The sequence below is a fragment of the Heterostelium album genome (genome assembly GCF_000004825.1).
Source record: "Heterostelium album PN500 unplaced genomic scaffold PPL_scaffold8, whole genome shotgun sequence".
Taxonomy (NCBI): domain Eukaryota; phylum Evosea; class Eumycetozoa; order Acytosteliales; family Acytosteliaceae; genus Heterostelium; species Heterostelium album.
Window position 1 is genome coordinate 413705 of NW_008805070.1, and position 20082 is coordinate 433786.

Below are 20082 nucleotides of genomic sequence, written 5' to 3' on the forward strand. Positions count from 1 at the left end.
TCTTTTTTTTTTTGAAATCATTACAAAATTTTGTTTATTATTGTAATTTTTTTTAATTGATATCTTATTATTTTTAGTAATTAATTCTTAAGAGAATTCCCAGAATTCAACTTCTGGTTTTGGAGAGTTAAAGTTAAAATCATCAGTTACAGTTCCACTTCCACCAAGTTTCGGATGATTGTAGTTTGAGAAGGAGAACCATTTTGATGGAACGTCTTTGGTGAGTGGCTTCAATGAGAAGAAATAGTTGTTGGCGAGAAGCGGCATGTAACTTGGATTGTCTCGATCCTCAAGAATATGGTAGTAGTATACTTTCGATTTCCAACTCTGTTCTGCCTGATTGTTCACAATATATAAATGATAGTCGATTCTGAATTGAGTAAGACCGGTCATCGGGCCATGGAAAGCATAGAATGAGCTAACTGGCATGTTCGCCTGAGTTTTCAAGGTAATATCGGTTGTGTATCTATTGTAGAAATTAAAGTTTTGTCCCGCATTATGGCCAAAATTCAATATGTTATCTCTAGAGTATTCATTTGGTCCAACGTAAATACCAAGATCTCCACTGGTGCCGGTTGCTACATTCAATGCCGAACGAGCTGCCTCAAATTGGATCAATGATCTTGCACTATTGCCTGGCATCCATTGTAAAAAGTTTGGATTACCTGTAGTTCTAAACAACCTGATTGCTTCACCAGTATACCATGAAATAAGTGTTGATTTTCCTAAGATTAAATAGTATTAATATATATATCGAGGTTATTTTTGAAATAATTTTTATATTTACCAATGTTACTTAGACCTTCAATGTAGATATTTGGAGCTTGTGAACTGTTCATGAAATTCGGTCCATAGAAATCAACTCTGAATTTAGTTGGAACACTCCGAATTGTGGTATCACAAATTGTACTATTTTTTTGGCTACCTGAAACAGTAGCCGAATTGGTAGTACATACAGATACAGAAGGATCAGAAACGTTGGCCCCATAGGTATTGGGGAAAAGAAATTCTGTTTCTGAACCATCTGTATCATAGTAGACATATTGGAAAGTAGTGTAAAAGTTTTTGAATAAACCTTTATCATACCAATTCATTGACATAAAATATCTTGTAATTGGACGGGGGAGATCATTTACTGATTCGAAATCAAAAATAATTGAATATTTGTAATCATTTGGCAGTGGAACTATATTGATTTTTTGTTAATATCTATAGTTTAAATATTTTAAATTTAAAATACTTACTAGGATTTACTCGATTCATTTGATAATAGATTTTTTCCATTTTATTCCAAAGGGCAGAAACAGTTTCATTTTTTGATCCAAGTTGTATTGTCCATGTTTTAATGAGTAAATCTCTGATTGGTTTGACTTTGTATCCAATTGGAACTGGTAATAGATCAATTGATGATGACCATCCTTGATATGTTGTCGACATAAAACTATCAGATGGTGCGAATGATGCAGGTGGTCCACCATAAGTGATGATACTTGAATATGTTGATTTACTTTGAACTTCAGAAAGTGATTCTTCCTCGGATGACATTCCGGCATTGATTGTTGCTTTTCCTTCTCCATCAAAACCAGGTGCACTATTGAAATTCAAATTTAATTAATTTAATTATCAAATTAATAATCTTTCAACTATACTTACTTGATAGATGCTCCAAATGTTGCTTCAGCAGCAATACTCCATTTTTTTTTCTTTTCATCAGTGTCAATACTTTCAGAAGTTGTTGAAATTTGAACCAACTTTCCACCCATATATGCACTTGAATAATAATATGTTCCATATTTATCAAATATTTTCAAAAGATCTGATTCTTGTTCGATTGTTGCAAGATCTTTCAAGAACATTGGATGGAATCTGATTCTTTGATCATCCATCTCAATGTATGATGTTTTACAGTTGAGTTCGGTCACAAAAACATTTTTAGTTGATGATTGTGATTGATCTCTTGCTGTTTCAATTGATCCATCAAGTGAGAATCCACCTTTGAAATCGATCAATTCTTCTTTGAAATCTCCTGAACTTGATAATCCTTTGTTAAAAATATTTATTAGATATATTTAATTATTGCCTTAACTGTTCTATGAACTTACCCGCTTCTAATTGGAACTCTTTTTGATATTCAGAGAAAGAATTATACATTGTTGTAGTTGATGAATAGGTGCAAATTGGAAGAGATTTGATATTCAATGATGGTGGGATTTCATATGCCATCATTCTGTATGGATCTTCAAGAATATTGTTGGCAACTTCAACACAATAATCAAATTGGAATACTGGTGCTTTTGATTGTTGACCACTGAGAACATTCATTCCATAAGTGAAATGTTCAGATCCTGGAACATTCCAAAGATATTGATTCTCAACAAGATCACCAATCATTCCACCAACATTTCCAAGAGGACTGATATGATCTTTCTTCTTTGGAATCTCACAATTTTGTGATATTTCATTGAAACAATCTTGGAAGTTCAAGTGAATATTTTCATTTCCACAAACTCTGTCTCCTAGTGGATTTGATGAATTAAAAATATCATCTAAAATATTTACAATAAATTAATTAATATTTTACTAATAAAAAAAATAAAATTAATTCTTACATGAATCTTCAATACAATAATCCAAATCATCTTGAACACCATCACCACAAACTAAAAAAACAAATTAGTATAATTAAATAAAATAATTTGTTCTAGAATACATACTTTGTTCAGTGTAGAATATTCTGTAATCATGTGAGATTTGATACAATTTGAATGAACGACCAACTCCTGTTGTATCCGAAGTTAAATTCTAAAAATAGAAATATTAGAAGATATTATTCTTTTAAGATCATTTTTAACTTTTAGATACATTACAATTTGAATTTGATGAGATACTTTTGAAACCATATATATTTCAAATGGGAAATCAAAGTTTGCAGTTTGAGCAACATCCAAATATTTGACACCATTGATCTTCAAAGTGAATCCAAGATTCTTTCCTTCAAATCTGAATTTAACTTTCATTGAATTATCCATGTGTAAATATCCTGTTAGAACACCATAAACCTTTCCATCATGGCCATTCAAGAAATTTTCTATTGTATTGTCTGGAATAATCTTTTGGAATTCTTTAAAAGTTTAAATTTTCAGAAAGAAACAAGTTTTAATTTTGTTTAAATATAAATATTAGTATAAAAACTTGGAAAATAAAAATTAATAAATACATACTAATTTCAGAGGTTAAATTATTATTGTAATAAGCTTTATATAACATTCCTGTGGTGTAAACTATAGATCGATTAATGTTAATTCATGATATCATTTTAATTGTGTTCAATATTAAAATTCTATACTTACTAGTTTTATCACTATCAATATTTGGAATAATACCAATAGCTGAACAAGTATCTGAAGAAGAATCACAAAATGATGATGATTTATATTTAGTTGAGCTTAATTCGTCACAAGTAATATGATTATTGATAATAACGGCATCATCCAATATTACACTTGACTTTTTGGATGAAATATAAGTTGGTTTGGAATTGTTGGCATTTCCATTGAATTCTGTTTTTGAAAGGATTGAAAACTGTGATGACTCTGAATAGATTGCGGAACCGGATTCCAAAGCAACATTTCCAGTAAAATTTGATAAATATATCATTACAACACTGGAATTTGAATAGATTGCTCCTCCAAATGCAGCTTTGTTACCTAGGAATTTTGCTTTAGAGATTGAGGTCTTTGAATTTTCAATTCTGAGAGCACCTCCCATTGAAGCAGAACAATTTTGAATGGTTACTCCACTCAATGAAAAATCCTCCACATTTACAACAGAGAAAGCAAACCCAACTTTTTCACAATCAATAGTTACCGTCTGGTTTGATATTCTAATTATTTTGAATTAGAATTAGCTTAATATAAAGAAGAAGATTGATTAAGTAAAACTTACGATTTAATTTGAATTGGCTTTGTAATCATAACACCAACATTTTGTAAACCTTTGTAAGTTCCTGCATACAGATTGATGGTTGTACTTTTTTTTTGGTTTGAAACAATTGAATTAATTGCACTTTTTATATTTGTGAATGGTTTCTCTGATGATCCATCACATGCAGACCCACATGTTGAATTAAAATTAACATAAAAATCTATATTAAAAATAGAATTAATAATTTGTTTTTGTTTTATTTCAATAAAATAGAATTCATACCAGCAGATACCAATTTTAGTACTAAAACAATTAAAATAAATTTTATTACATTCATTTTTTGTTATAAGATTCGTTTATGATTAAAAATGATCCAACTTAGTTTTAATATGAACAAAGCGAAACATTTTCGATCTTTTATCTCAAAATTAAAAAAAAACAAAAAAAACCCCAACTATATTAATACTACCCTGTATTTTTTAATTTTCTTTTTTTTTTTTAATTTTGAGATAAAAAATTCACCAGAGAAAATAATTCATTTCTTTATTTCGTTTTCTATTTTTAGATTCTGCATCCCTCATGTGGGAAATTTTGGTGCGGAAAAAATGAAAAAAAAAAAATTACTCGATTTACTTTTTTTCTCTTTTTTTTTTGTCCACCAACTTGGTGGTCCACCGGTCAAAAATTTGAATGATTTCAATCTTATCTTTTGTGTAACCACACATTGATCATTCTAAAAAAGGCGAGTTTATGTTGAACAAAAAAAAAAAAGTTAATCAAGACCACCTGATTCACTTATAGCAAATGATCTAAATAAAAAACATCATCAAAGGTGCAAGGATCCAAAAAGAGGTAGACGATACGACTGCGATAAGAAAAATAATATTTTTCGTTTAACTTAAGATTCTTTTTAAAAAAACTATTTCGATTTTTAATCATTTATATAAAATAGGTAGCTATTATATTTTTTCATTTCTTCAAATCATTTTTTTCTTTATAAGATTTAGTTGTTTGTAGAGATAATGAAAATTTTTATCTTTTTTTAATTTTATTAATATATTATGCTCAAAGTACCCCTGTAGAAGTGTATGTTGACCCCAATTCAAATTGTGGTGGAGATGTTGAATGTGGTTCTTATGGAAAACCATTTCCAGATCTTCGATCTGCATTGAATTCAAATATTGACAAATCTAACTTTGTTATCATCGCCATGCCTGGAACCTATCGAGGAATTAACAACAAAGATCTAAAAATTAATTTCAATCTAGAATTAAGGTTAGTTTATATTATTATTTTCTACTATTTTTTATTCAATCAACATTTTTCTAATTCTTTTCAACATTGTAATAGATCTGTTGGAGGATACTTAACAACAATCATTGATTGTGAGAGTACTGGTAGTGCCTTTACTGTTTTTTCTATTTCCTCTTTTATGATGAATGGATTTACAGTCACCAATTGCAATTCTCAAACAGGAGGTGCAATTTCAGCAACAGATTCCAACATTATAATCAAAAGTTCCAAGTTTGTTAACAACAAAGGATATCAAGGTGGTGCTTTATATTTCGATAAATCGAATGTCAATCTGGAAAATTCATTTATCAACAATAACGAAGCATTAGAAAACGGTTCGGCAATCTATATATCAGATTCTTCATCAAATATTGTTTCTACCGAGATAAAATGCAACACTGGAAATGAAATACAATTGATTGAAACTTCAATGATGTTGTTTTCAACTAATCTCTCAAAGGTTGCTGTGAATTGTGTTAATTCATCAATTGATTCTGGCAATGGTGATTCATATTGTTCATTATCAAACAATCAACAATGTACTTCACAAACATTAGCTACTAAATCTGAGGAATCAAGTGTATCGATTGAATCGGATAATCCACCAGAATTCCTTTCAATTCAACCTGGATGGAAGTTTAGATCATTCCAATCATGTATCATTCCAGAGCCAACTCAATTCAAAGGTGAAATCACGATTCCCAATGGATGTGTAAAAGTTCCAACAAATTATTTGATTACTCCTGGTATGTATAAAATTTATCTATTTTATTTATTGTTATAATATTATATTAAATCGATTTTTTCTTAAATAGAATTCAGCAATTGGATTGGATCAGCAAATTGTCCAGTTTCAGGTATTTTAGAATCAGATATCAAAATCAACAAGACAATTGATTATGATTTCAAATTGGAAGCAACCAATCTTGGAGTTGTTGTTTATGTTGATAATACAGTTCTTTTTGATTCATACTTTTCAAATGAAAAGATCAAATCATTCAGAACCAAACTGTTATCATCGAAACAAGAATATCATTCAGTCACAATTTTGATATTCTCAGCATCGAGTGGTCAAAGATCTTTAAGTTTGAAATGGAAGAGTTCTGATTCTGGTGAATATCAATCTTTGAATTCATATTTGATTTTAGAAGAATCAAAACCAGCACCAATATGTGGTGATAAGATTTGTAATGAAGCTCCTGAAAGTTGTTTATTGGATTGTTTTGATCAAATCGTCAATGATTGTTCAGGTAATTATAAATTAATTTACAATATTTGTTCGATCAAAAACTAACAAAATTAATTCAATTTTAATATATTTATTAATACAGGACAAGCACCACCAATTGGACTTGGAAGTAGATTCAAAGGAGGAATGTCAAACATTCAAACTCAAATTTTAGACAATTATTACCTCTTTTCTTTACCAGGATTGAATTATATGGGTCATGGAGTTGATCTCGAAACAATGGAAGATAATGCAGCACCTTTATTCTCGATTTCATATTGCAGCAATCAATCATTTTCAACATTGGAAGATCAATATCGTGATATGGTTTATACAATTCCACATGGATTCTCTGCTCAGAAATCAATCAAATGTGATTATTCAACAATGAGTAGTTTCTCATCAACTGCAAAATCATTTTCATATGAGAAAGCAATTGAATTTGGAATTCATACCGAAGCAAATATGGAATTGGATTATTGGTTTGTGGAAGCATCACTCCAATTGGCATTTTCATTGGATGTTGGAGTACAATTTGCAGGAGGTTATGATTCAACAGTTTCTGGATCGATTGCATCAACCAAATTCAAATGTGAAATCTATAAAGCACACAATAATGATCCGAAATTCCATCCGAAATTCATTCAAGATATTTCAAAAGTCAAAAATGTTGATGATATGATGGTTGTTGTTAAAAAATATGGAATCTTTTACAAAGAAACCGCAACTCTTGGTGGAACTCTTGAACAAATTTCAAAAGTCAGTCAAGTCAACTTTGCATCAAGATCATCAAATTCACTTGATATCAATCTTGAATTGTCTTTTGCAGCACAAGCATCTGGATTTGGAATGAAAGGTGGTGGAAAGCTAGCAACATCTATCTCATCCTCATCAAGTGAGTCTAAACAAAATGGATTTGAACAATCATCAAGTTTCTCTAAACTCATTGTTAAAGGAGGATCACCAGGATCTTATGGTTCAAATGTCGACAATCCAATTCAATCATGGGCAGAGAATCTTGATCTTCTTCCAATGCCAATCGATTACAAAGTTAAATATGTTGTTGATATCATTCCTGATACTTGGAAAATCAATGGTACAATGAATGTTAAACAACTTTGGAGAGATGCTCAAAGAAAATTATATGTTGGTAAATTCACATCCATTCCGAATTCTCTATATTCTGTAATAACAAGTAAGTATATTTTAGATAATATTTTAAATAAGATTGTATATTTATTCCAATTTATTTTTTAGATATAATTAGAAAAAACACTAAAGTATTTTTGCTTGGACGTCTATCTGATTCACTGACAGGATTTAATGATATACAACTAACTTCGAATGGAACTGTTTACCCTACAATATCTAGTAACGATTGGAGATTTTTGTCTTCAGTTCCAGGTAGTATTAGTAAAATGACATCCTCAGTAAAAGTGGGAACCTATGTCAATACTGGTGATTTCAAATCAATGGGCAATTGTGCATTTGTGGATAGCAAAGGAAACTTCTACGACTATTCTGAGCTTATCAAATTCCAAAGAGAATACTATAGGACTACTTTTAACTATACTTCTTCAATTGTAAGATTTTTTTCATGTTGAAAGTTTAAATTAAAAAATTAATTTTTTTATTTCTCACAAGTTTGATGTTTTTTTCAACTTGTGTGGACCAGCTCCAGTATGTGATACAATTCTATCATCCTCCGGTAATCAAATTTGTAGTAGAAAACCAGATTTAAGTGTTGCTTATTGTCTTGGTAAATACACTGCACCTACTGTTAAGGAGATTACGGGTGGTTTGGCTTTGAAGTATGAAGGAACTAAAAATGCACCTAATTGCCCAGTTGGTATAGATATAACAACCACAATCAATGTTCTTTGTGACACTACAGTCGACACTATTACCATAAGTGTACTTAACGAGTCATCCACTTGCCAATATAGTCTCACAATGAAATCGAAATATGCATGTCCACAAATACATCTGTATGATGCTCTCACCTCCAGATTCTATAGAATGAGACCTGAAACTATATCCGGAACTTCACCTTTGACAATCACATATTCACCAATCGACTATAAACCCAACCACATCCAACTATATTTCAAATATTCACCTCCGAGTGGAGGTAATATCTTTGATTCAGATCAAATTCAAATCAAATTGTTCACCACATATAAAACATTTGTTGAATATAGATTGTACTCTGATCTCGCGAATTATGGATTTGTGTCATTCGATTCAACAGAATACCCAGGTGAAATAATTGGAATGTCTATTATACCACTCATCAACAATTATTTTTATAATTCTAAATTTACAATGTATGTAGATTGGGCATTTGCAATTCAACAATGTCCAGATGTCAATGGAAAGATTACAAGTGACTGTGTAAGCCCTAAAGTCACCTCCATTGAGAATGGATATTCTAGAGCCTATGTTTCAGCACCAGGAACCTTTAACAATCTTCTTAACATCCACAAACCTATCTATATCCCTCTAAATCCATTTGGAATCGCTGATTCAGCTGCATATTCATTTTATAAATAAAGGAGTGTGTGTTAAAATATTCTGCATTTATTCAAATTATTATTAATATTGTTATTTTTATTATTGTTTTAAACTTAAATGACATTTGATTAATGTCTCTTGTATCTGATTCGATATCATTGTCATTGTTTTTGGGTTTGAAGAGGAATGATGAGAGATGCGTTCAGATTTGGTTGTTGTTGGGCTGTGTTGCTAGATATTGACGGTGTAAGATATATTCTATCTCGTTCAACATGACCAAGTCACGATCATCCTCTTCAAACACTTTCCTCTTAAACTGGTCTTTGTTCATACGATTACCAGCAGCCAACTGTTGTTTTAGACTCTTGTTGTTATTATTACTATTGTTACTTCTACCACCGGCGCCCATTAGTCCAACTCTTCTAACTACTAAATTTAACATCACGATCTCTAAACTGAGTACTCAAACTATCGAACTGCAGAGGTGGCATACCTTCTCCTTTCTTCGATTCTGTATCCATGCAATCAAAGATTTGATATAGGGAATGATAGCTTGCAAACTGATGTGATTGTCTACTGTGAACTCTTGGAATATCACCTATATTATGCCATTTTATTCTCTATAATTCATTAAATAATCAAAAGAAACTAAATATAATACATAAATATAATATAAATAGCTATAAACATACACTTATTTCATATCGGGTATAACAAATTATAGTATATTTGTTTGTGAAAATGGCTCCAACACCAAATATAATTTTTTTTTGATGTGATATCTACATCAGAGCACAATTGGGGATAATGAGTATCTTCAAAAGTCATATTTCTCTTTTGATTATTAAGATTTTGAACAAGGTACAAAGTGCAAGTCTTCTCTTCTTCGAAAGCTATTAGAGTTATTCAAAAGGTAAGCGCTTATTTTTTTATTTTGATTTTATATATTATCTAGATTTATATTAATTTGTAACCACAACATGTAGAAGCTAGAATTGTAATTTTTGACAAAGTTAAATACGTTATAATAACATTAGTCTGTTTTCGAACATATATTGAATATATTTACAGTTCTCAGATTAAATAGTAAACCATACAATAACATAGCAAAAACAATAGAATCATTAAATACAGAATTAATCGCTAAGAAAAACGTATTAAGAAATTTTCTTCTTCACTATGATTGTTTCTCCGTAGCCCGTTACTGTGCATGTCACACCAAAGCTCCGTTACTAAGCATACCAAAGCTCAATTCTGGTGCAGGTGTCTGCGTTCCAAAGCTGAACATTTTGATTATACAATTGTACCTTACAAAGAATCAATCCAATCAGTTGTGAATCAAAACAAAATAATAAATTGTGGTTTTTTTTTTGTTACAACAACATAGTTTGAAATATCTATTCTTTTTTTTGTTTTGATTTTTTATATTTTTTTTTTAATTGATATCTTATCTTTATTTTATTCTTTCTCTTAAGAGAATTCCCAGAATTCAACGGGTGGATTTGGAGAGTTAAAGTTAAAATCATTAGTTACAGTTCCACTTCCCCCGAATTTTGGATGATTGTAGTTCGAGAAGGAGAACCATTTTGGAGGAACATCTTTGGTGAGCGGCTTCAAAGGGTAGGAATAGTTGGTGGAAATAAGAGGCATCTAGTTTTGATTGTCTAGATCCTCAAGAATATGGTAGTAGTATACTTTTGATTTCCAAGAAGCCGTTGTTTGATGTTCACAATATATAAATGATAGTCCATTCTGAATAGTGTAAGACTCTTTTTCCGAGGTAAGCATAAAATGAGCTAACTGGCATGTTCGTCTGAGTATTCAAGGTAATATCGGTTGTGTATCTGTTGTAGAAATTAAAGTCTTTACCCATACCCTTACTTGGTGTGTATGTGTAAAGCATTACTGTATCACTTGCACTATCACTTGATCTAACGTAAATACCAAACTCTCCACTGATGACTTTTGTTTTAGTCAATGATGAAAGAGCTGTTTCAAATTGGATCAATGATCTTGTACTATTGCCTGGCATTTTTTCTAAACAATATACATCAGCCAACATATAGTAATAGTGAATTACAATTAATTAAATAAATTAAATCAACTAAATAAGTAATAGTTCAAAACAACAGATCGAAAAAACAATTAAATTAGAATCTGTTGTTTCTAAATTAAGTATTCAACACTCAGCCGTCAAGCTTCTCAATAATGAATATATTCGACGTTAAAGATTCATTCAATTTATTCAATTCATTCAAATATTAATTAAGATTATTAGATTAAAAAGTTATATAAGATATCAAAAATTAATTAATAAATAAAAGATTAAATTAGAGTTAAATTTAAATTATATAAAAAAACATTTATTAAGATTATTATTTCAGATTATTATTGATTATTAATTAAATAAGAAAATGGTAGATCTAATCAATCATCAGATACAACAACAACCACAACAACTAGTAGTTCAACAGCATCTATAGATTCAACAACTAGTATAAGTGACCTCAGCATGAGCGACCTTGAAAGTAACAACAATAACGATCCAATTCAATCAACTTCCACTCTATTCCCGGACGTAACTCCTACCAACACTCGCCCGGATCCACTTCCATCCGATCTGTTTCAATCAACTCTGGCCGCTTCTAAATTACCGGTCCTCTGCCATCACCTCGGGTTAACCGGATAACAAACATATACCATGAAATAAGAGTTGATTTTCCTAAGATTAAAAGGTAGATAAATAGTATTAATATATATATCGAGGTTATTTTTGAAGTAATATATATATATATATATACCAATGAAATCAAACCTTTAATGTAGATATTTGGAACTTGTGAACTGTTCATGAAATTCGGTCCATAGAAATCAACTCTGAATTTAGTTGGATCACCCAGAATTGTTGAATCACATGTTTTACTGGATATTACATTTCCTGAAGTGGTAGTCGAATTGGGTTCATTCTCAGGAATAAAGTTTCCTTCTAAATCAGGGAAAAGTAATTCAGTTTCTGAACCATATGTATCATATTAGACATAATGGAAAGTAGTGTAAAAGTTTTTCAATACACCATTATCATACCAATTCATTGACATAAAATATCTTGAGATTGAAATGATTAACAATCGTAATAAAAAAACTATTTATTATTAAAAAGATAGATGAAAAAAAAAAACTTTCAAACATATCGACCCACACATACAATTAATGAAAATTTTTCAATAATATCTTCATCATCCCTCATACGAACATCAAGTGAGTCTAAACAAAATGGATTTGAACAATCATCAAGTTTCTCTAGAATCATTGTTAAAGGAGATCACCAGGATCATATGGTTCAAATGTCGACAATCCAATTCAATCATGGGCAGAGAATCTTGATCTTCTTCCATTTCCAATCGATTACAAAGTTAAATAGTTGTTGATATCATTCCTGATGCTTGGCTAATAAACAGTTCGTACTAATTTGGAGAGATGCTCAAAGAAAACTATATGTTGATAAATTCAAAACCATTACTAATTCTTTATATTCGGGAATACAAGTATGTATAAAAGTTATAATATATAGATGATGGTATATATATATATTAATTTTATTTATAGATAATATCAAAAAAAATGAAAAGATATTTTTGCTTGGACGTCCTACAGGTTCACTCACTTTTTCAAAGGTACAACTAACTTCGAATGGAACTGTTTACCCTATAACACTTAGTGGTTTGAAAATTCTGACAACAGCTCCAGGTGGTATCAGTAAAATGACGTCTTCAGTGACAAAAGGAACCTATGTCAATACTGATGCATTCAGTTCAATGGGCAATTGTAGATATTTGGATAGCAAAGGAAATTTCTACGACTATTTCGAGCTTATCAAATTACAAAGAGAATACTATACGACTACTTTTACCTATACTACTTCAAATGTTAGATTTTTTTCATGTTGAAAGTTTAAATTAAAAAATTAATTTTTTTATTTCTCACAAGTTTGATATTTTTTTCAACTTGTGGACCAGCTCCAGTATGTGATACAATTCTATCAACCACCAACAATCAAATTTGTAATAGAAAAACAGATTTAAGTGCTGCTTATTGTCTTGGTAAATATACTGCACCTACTGTTAAGGAGATTACTGGTGGTTTGGCTTTGAAGTATGAAGGAACTAAAAATGCACCTAATTGCGAAGGTATAGATATAACAACCACAATCAATGTTCTTTGTGACACTACAGTCGACACTATTACCATAAGTGTACTTAACGAGTCATCCACTTGCCAATACAAGTTTATTTTCAGTTGAAATGTTCAAAAAACCAATTTTGCCAAAGTGCACTTTTCATTTTTTTCTTAATATTCGCGAAGTTGACTTCATTTACAATCCCAAGAACAAAACGATGAATTATTGGTGGCATTTAATCTGGATTCAGTTTAGTGAAATAGATTGACTTCTGTTAATATAACTTCATTTCGACTCCAATGTATTAGGCCAGGATCTTTACATAGGTCCAAAAATATTCGTAGGTTTTGGCGATTCTGAGCAATTAGCCATAGTGTGGGACTATCGGATTGAAACCCTTTTATCTGATAGCTTCTTGATGTGGACCATTTTCATTTTGTCCCTAGGTGCCAAATCTACATTGGATACCAGTTTTTTCATCTCGCTACTAGTCTCCCTGAAACGAGACGAGCCATATGAAGCTGAACTTGAATAGAGTCTGTCTTTGTTTTATGTATCGAGTGGAGTGGAATTCGGTCTGTATTGCAACCCTCGGGATTCTTCAATCTAAACAAAACCATTTTTTTCAATAATATATTTGCCAATATAACTGTCAATCAAAATGTGCTTGCCTAAAAGTTCATGCATCCTCTTACGGAATCGTTATATTCTTCTTCACTGGCTTTATCGATAGCATCTCTGGTGAATAGAGTCGATCGCAATGGAGTATCGGAAATTAAATGATTTCTAGCTGACTTGCTAAGATGGACAGGATCATAGACATGATAAATTCCCAATGACCTCATTACCCGTGCAAATGCGCCAGTTGTATCGAATCCATCTGTGCTTGTGAAGACTATTTCGATTGACATTGATTGCAAAATCTCCTTGATGTCTTTGACTACTCTGAAAACCTGTTCCTTATCCATCTTTACTGTTGGGTGGTAGATGGAAATAAACTTATTACCTTCCAGCGTAACAAACATAATTTGAACCACTTTAGTGAATAGGTGATCTGAAAGTTGACGAAATTTGTGCAATGCTATATATTCATCTATATTTAAATGGTTGATTGGGTGCTCACATCCTGTAGCTTGTTTACCAACCCTGTCGAATGATAATCCCCTGTAATATCAATCTCATCTATTATCAATCCATATATTGTGGTCCTGGGTTTAGAACCTGAACTGGATTTGTTGGTGGCACCCGAACTGGTATTGGTAGTACCTGAATTAGGACCGCTGATAGCACCTGGACAGGTATTAGTAGTAGCACCTGAACTGGTATTGGTAGTAGCACCTGAATTAGGACCGTTGGTTGTTTCAGATTCCCAAGCATAGCCGATATCGCAGTGGTGGAGATTCATTGTTTGTGATTGTGTTGGTATAGGTAATTCCGAAAATATGTTTTTGAATCTTATCCTTTGAAGATCTATAGAGTCTGTATCGGACTCAGGCCACCCACCACCAAACTCGATGTCTTCCATGCTTTGCACATTCGTTTTACCATCACTGTCCAACCTATATTAAAAAAGTTTGTTAAAATAATCTAATTGAGTTAACAATTAAGCTATTTAGACGCTACTTATTTTCATTGTTTAAATCTTTGATCTATTGGGTGATTGTTAATATTTGGAAATAAAAAAGCACCTATGTGAGTATGCATAACAATTAATTATATATTTACCTTTAAATTGAAGCACACAACACCATTACATTTATTAAATCTCGTTTTACAAATCATTTATATATAAATATTCAATATTGAATTAAATATGAATGATAAATGAGAAAAAAAAAATCGGTTTTCAAAAAAAAAATGTGCTTTCATAACGTTATGAAGGATATGATTTGTAGTATATAAAAATTGATTTGTATTTTTTCTGCGAACCCCATATAAAACGATTTGTAATTAAAAATAGTGTGGATAAGTCGCCAGTGGGAATTATTTATTTAGAAAATACTTTAAAGAAAAATATTTAGTTATTAAGAGTATTCCCAGAAATCCACAGCACGATCCGGTGCATTAAAGTTGAATGGATCTGTTACTGCTCCAATTCCACCGATTGATTTATGGTTGTAGTTTGTGAATGAAAACCATTTTGATGGAATATCTTTGGTGAGCGGCTTTAAATTGTAGAAGGTATTAACATGTCCGAGCAAATATTCTTGTTGTTCTGGATTCTCTATAATATGGTAATAGTATACTTTTGATTTCCAATTAGTTTTGTCTTGGTTGTTGGCAATATACAAAAGGTAATCTACTCTGAATTGAGTTGTTCCTATTATGTTATAAGGATAGGTGTAGAATTTAGTAACCGGTTCATACTTCTGAGTATCCAATACAAAATCTTTGGTGAATCTATTATAGAAATTGAAGTCCTTTTTCATTCCTTTGTCAATTGTATATCTGTAATCAAGTATTGGACCATCTCTTGAGCTTCCACTTGCTCCAATATAAAATCCAATATCACCAATGTTGGATGAAGCTGAAATTAATGATGTACGGGCAGCTTCAAATTGAATCAATGATCTTGTTGCATAAGCTGAAAATCCTTGCAAAACATTTGCTTCACCTGTTGTTCGAGACAACTTAATAGCTTCACCAGTATACCATGAAATAAGTGTTGAAGTACCTATATGAATTAAAACACTTAGTTAATATAACTAAAAAATATCAACTATAATCATTTTTAAAAATTTACCAATATTATCAAGTCCATCAATGTAGATTTCTGGGGGTTTAGTGCTTGCCATAAAATTGGGACCATAGAAATCAAATCTGAATGTTGTTGTAGCACCATCAATTGTTGAGTCACATGTTTTACTTGATATAGTTCCATCAGAAAATGATACCTGGGGATTATCAATACATAAGGGATTTGAGCTTCCTTTGGTTGGGAATAAATATTCAGATTGAGCTCCGGATGGTTCATAGTGTACAAATCTGATTCTTGTTGAAAAAGATTTCTTTTCACCAAAACTATACCAATCAATTGACAAGATGTATTTTGGAAGAGGTGTAGGAGGAAGGTCATCAGTACTTTGGAAATCAAAAATTAAAGAATATTTGTAATCACCAGGGAGTGGAACTAAAAGAAATAATTGAATTAATAACAATATAGAGAAATATTTAATATTACTTACTTGGATTTACACGATTGATTTGATAATAGACTTTCTCCATTTCTTTCCAAAGCTGAGCAACTTTGTATTCTGTTGATCCAAGTTTGATAGCCCATGTATCTTTGAGTAAATCTCTGATTGGTTTGACTTTGAATCCAATTGGAACTGGTAATAGATCAATTGAGGATGACCATCCATGAAAAGATGGGGGTACAAAACTATCAGATGGTGCGAATGCTGCAGGTGGTCCGCCATATGTGATGATACTTGAATATGTTGATTTTCTTTGAATTTCACTATAGGTTTCTTCATCTGATGACAATCCCAAGTTGAATCTATTACTACCTCCTCCTTCAAAACCTGGGATTCTTCAAAATATATTAATATCATATTTGAATAAAGAAAAAATCTACTTACTCAACATCAGCACCTAATTTTAATTCAGCAGCAATACTCCATTTACTTTTCTTTTCATCAGTGTCAATACTTTCAGAAGTTGTTGAAATTTGAACCAACTTTCCACCCATATATGCACTTGAATAATAATATGTTCCATATTTATCAAATATTTTCAAAAGATCTGATTTTTGTTTGATTGTTGCAAGATCTTTCAAGAACATTGGATGGAATCTGATTCTTTGATCATCCATCTCAATGTATGTTGTTGTACAATTAACTTGAGTCACAAAAACATTTTTTGTTGATGATTGTGATTGATCTCTTGCTGCTCCAATTGATCCATCAAGTGAGAATCCACCTTTGAAATCGATCAATTCTTCTTTGAAATCTCCTGAAGCTTCTAAACCTATTTTTTTAAATCGTTAATTTTTGGTAAATGTATTAATTAAAATAAAATTTTAAAACTAGAAAACTTACCACCATCAATTTGATATTCTTTTTGAAATTCAGAATATGAATTATACATTTTGGTATGTGTAGTATATGTGCAAATTGGAAGAGATTTGATATTCAATGATGGTGGGATTTCATATGCCATCATTCTGTATGGATCTTCAAGAATATTGTTGGCAACTTCAACACAATAATCAAATTGGAATACTGGTGCTTTCGATTGTTGACCACTGAGAATATTCATTCCATAAGTGAAATGTTCAGATCCTGGAACATTCCAAAGATATTGATTCTCAACAAGATCACCAATCATTCCACCAACATTTCCAAGAGGACTGATATGATCTTTCTTCTTTGGAATCTCACAATTTTGTGATATTTCATTGAAACAATCTTGGAAGTTCATGTGAATATTTTCTTCACCACAAACTCTATCGGATGACGGATTTGACGGATTAAAAATATCATCTAAAATTTAAAATTAAAATATATTAATACTATTTCAATAAATTCTTGAAAAAATACTTACATGAATCTTCAATACAATAATCCAAATCATCTTGAACACCATCACCACAAACTAAAATAGAAATTAGAATAAATTTCTTTCAAAATAATAAATAATAATGATTTTTATAAGATACATACTTTGTTCAGTGTAGAATATTCTGTAATCATGTGAGATTTGATACAATTTGAATGAACGACCAATTCCAGTTGTATCTGAATTCAAAATCTAAAAAAAATAACAAAAATTAAAATTATTAGATCTTACAATTTCTAATTCAAATATTTAAAGATACATTACAATTTGAATTTGATGGGAAACTCCAGAAACTAAATAGATTTCAAAAGGGAAATCAAAATTATTAGTTTGAGTAACATCCAAATATTTGACACCATTGATCTTCAAAGTGAATCCAAGATTCTTTCCTTCAAATCTGAATTTAACTTTCATTGAATTATCCATGTGTAAATATCCTGTTAAAACACCATAAACCTTTCCATCATGGCCAATCAAGAAGTCTTCAATTGTATTGTCTGGAATAATCTTTTTGAATACTTTAAAAAGTTTTTTAAAATAATAATTTAATTAAAAATATTTTTTATCAATTAAAATTTAAAATACTTACAAAGACTACTTGGTTTTAGATCATTAAAATATGCTTCATATAACATTCCTGTGGTGTAAACTATAGATCGATTATTTAAATTAATTCATGATACCAATTTTAATAATTTAAAAGTAATAAACTTACTTGTTGTATCGTCAACAATACTTGGAATTACGCCAGTAAATGAACATGTATCAATAGCAGTATTACAATATGATTTTGATTTATGTTTGGTGATACATCCTTCATCACATGCGATATAGCTATCGATGGTAACTGCATCATCAAGTTTGATGCTCGAGTTTTTGCACGAAATAAAAATTGTTTTGGCACCATTAACATCCGTGAATTGTGTTGTTGATAGAATTCTAATATCAGATGAAATTGAGTGGATTGCGGATCCAGTTTCCAAAGCAACATTCTCAGTAAATTTTGATTCATAAATCACATTTTTACTTGACTTTGAGTAGATTGCACCACCAACAGAAGCAATATTTCCTTTGAAATTAGTATTGGTTATTGTTGTTTTGGAATTTATTATTCTCATAGCACCTCCTTTTGAAGCAGAACAATCTTTTATTGTGACACCACTCAAAGAAAATTCTTGTACATCTATTACCGAGAAAGCAAATCCAACCTTTTGACAATCAATAGTAACTTCTTGTCCTGGTATTCTTAAATTTAAGATTGTATATAATTTAACATTGACTTTTTAAAGTATTCAAAAATATTATTATTAACTTACGATTTAATTTTTACTCCTTTTTTAATTTCAACACCAATATTTTGTACTCCAGTATATGTACCGGCATATATACTGATTGTTGAAATCTTTTTTTGTGTTGAAGAAATCGAATTCAAAGCATTTTTGATATTTGTGAATGGTTTCTCTGATGTTCCATCACATGTAGATCCACATGTCGCATCAAGTTTAACAAAAATATCTATAGATTTAATTTATTTAATTAATAAAAAAATTCAATATCACAATCATCGTACCTACCTGCATATACCAAATTTAGAGATATTAGTACTAATATTATATGTATTACTTTCATTTTTATTGATCTAAATAGTATAAAAACAAAAAATTGTTCGTTTAAAATCAAAGTTTATGTTTTTTTTTTTGTTTTGCTTTTGCAAAACGAATAAAAAAAAACACTCCAATTTTAAAACCCTCTCTAATTTGTAATTTTACATGTGATCTTTTTTTTCCATCATAACATCAAAAAGTGGGGTAAAACGATGATAATTCAGACAATTGTTTTTCGTCAAATTTGGTTAAGAGTTTAAAATTGGAGTGTTTTTTTATTCATTTGCAAAAAACTAGTTAAGGGTTACATATCCCTTGTTTTTTTTTTGGGTTTTTTCATTTTAAAAGTGGTTAGTTTCTTTTTTATTTTGACATCAAAACAAAACAACTTTCGCCTGCGCATTAATTTTAAAAAAAATGTAAAAATTAAAAATTAGTGGGGTTAATGTGATCAAGGTGGTTTTTTTTTTTATTTTATTCGATTTATTGTTACAAGCAAAAGCCAGTTTTGTTTTGGTGCGATTTTTTTGTTTGTTCTAAAATTAGGAAAACATATCCCTCATTCGTCAAAAAATTACCTAATAACATATTAGACCCCATGGTTTTTTGCTACTTCTTTTAATTCAAAAGAATGTTATTTCATAGTGTCTAGCCTTTTGACCTCCTTAGTTGTAATTACATAGGCAGGAGATCATACAAAAGATCTTAGAAGTTAATTAGAGAATCTATCTTTTCGACATAAGTATCCAATGGCATCATTCTAACTCCAACATGATTCTATC

At 30.4% G+C, this 20082-nt stretch overlaps 7 protein-coding genes across 7 annotated transcripts; 2 read left to right on the top strand and 5 right to left on the bottom strand.

Moving 5' to 3' along the window:
* Positions 1-87: 87 nt before the first annotated feature.
* PPL_07811 (uncharacterized protein) lies at positions 88-4261 on the bottom strand (the record flags this gene model as incomplete). Its single annotated transcript, XM_020578645.1, has 12 exons — positions 88-725; positions 788-1186; positions 1245-1591; positions 1654-2041; positions 2103-2546; positions 2610-2660; positions 2715-2802; positions 2868-3121; positions 3222-3281; positions 3351-3883; positions 3946-4144; positions 4207-4261. The coding sequence occupies 12 exons, from the start codon at positions 4259-4261 to the stop codon at positions 88-90; spliced, it is 3456 nt and encodes a 1151-aa protein (XP_020431514.1).
* Positions 4262-4614: 353 nt separating this feature from the next.
* PPL_07812 (uncharacterized protein) lies at positions 4615-8998 on the top strand (the record flags this gene model as incomplete). The annotated part of the gene is made up of 7 exons (XM_020578646.1): positions 4615-4637; positions 4996-5199; positions 5275-5963; positions 6033-6467; positions 6549-7640; positions 7703-8028; positions 8090-8998. 7 exons carry the CDS (start codon positions 4615-4617, stop codon positions 8996-8998), a joined length of 3678 nt encoding a protein of 1225 aa, XP_020431515.1.
* Positions 8999-9058: 60 nt separating this feature from the next.
* On the bottom strand, positions 9059-9787 carry PPL_07813 (uncharacterized protein; the record flags this gene model as incomplete). The annotated part of the gene is made up of 4 exons (XM_020578647.1): positions 9059-9182; positions 9232-9388; positions 9453-9579; positions 9746-9787. 4 exons carry the CDS (start codon positions 9785-9787, stop codon positions 9059-9061), a joined length of 450 nt encoding a protein of 149 aa, XP_020431516.1.
* Positions 9788-10780: 993 nt separating this feature from the next.
* PPL_07814 (uncharacterized protein) lies at positions 10781-12269 on the bottom strand (the record flags this gene model as incomplete). Its single annotated transcript, XM_020578648.1, has 6 exons — positions 10781-10803; positions 10841-10996; positions 11660-11681; positions 11761-11972; positions 12033-12101; positions 12161-12269. The coding sequence occupies 6 exons, from the start codon at positions 12267-12269 to the stop codon at positions 10781-10783; spliced, it is 591 nt and encodes a 196-aa protein (XP_020431517.1).
* Positions 12270-12748: 479 nt separating this feature from the next.
* On the top strand, positions 12749-13259 carry PPL_07815 (uncharacterized protein; the record flags this gene model as incomplete). Its single annotated transcript, XM_020578649.1, has 2 exons — positions 12749-12885; positions 12947-13259. 2 exons carry the CDS (start codon positions 12749-12751, stop codon positions 13257-13259), a joined length of 450 nt encoding a protein of 149 aa, XP_020431518.1.
* Positions 13260-13807: 548 nt separating this feature from the next.
* On the bottom strand, positions 13808-14661 carry PPL_07816 (uncharacterized protein; the record flags this gene model as incomplete). The annotated part of the gene is made up of 2 exons (XM_020578650.1): positions 13808-14229; positions 14403-14661. The coding sequence occupies 2 exons, from the start codon at positions 14659-14661 to the stop codon at positions 13808-13810; spliced, it is 681 nt and encodes a 226-aa protein (XP_020431519.1).
* Positions 14662-15160: 499 nt separating this feature from the next.
* PPL_07817 (uncharacterized protein) lies at positions 15161-19900 on the bottom strand (the record flags this gene model as incomplete). The annotated part of the gene is made up of 12 exons (XM_020578651.1): positions 15161-15810; positions 15880-16266; positions 16322-16668; positions 16718-17105; positions 17177-17620; positions 17682-17732; positions 17801-17888; positions 17961-18214; positions 18286-18345; positions 18412-18941; positions 19013-19211; positions 19879-19900. The coding sequence occupies 12 exons, from the start codon at positions 19898-19900 to the stop codon at positions 15161-15163; spliced, it is 3420 nt and encodes a 1139-aa protein (XP_020431520.1).
* Between the last annotated feature and the right edge of the window lie 182 nt (positions 19901-20082).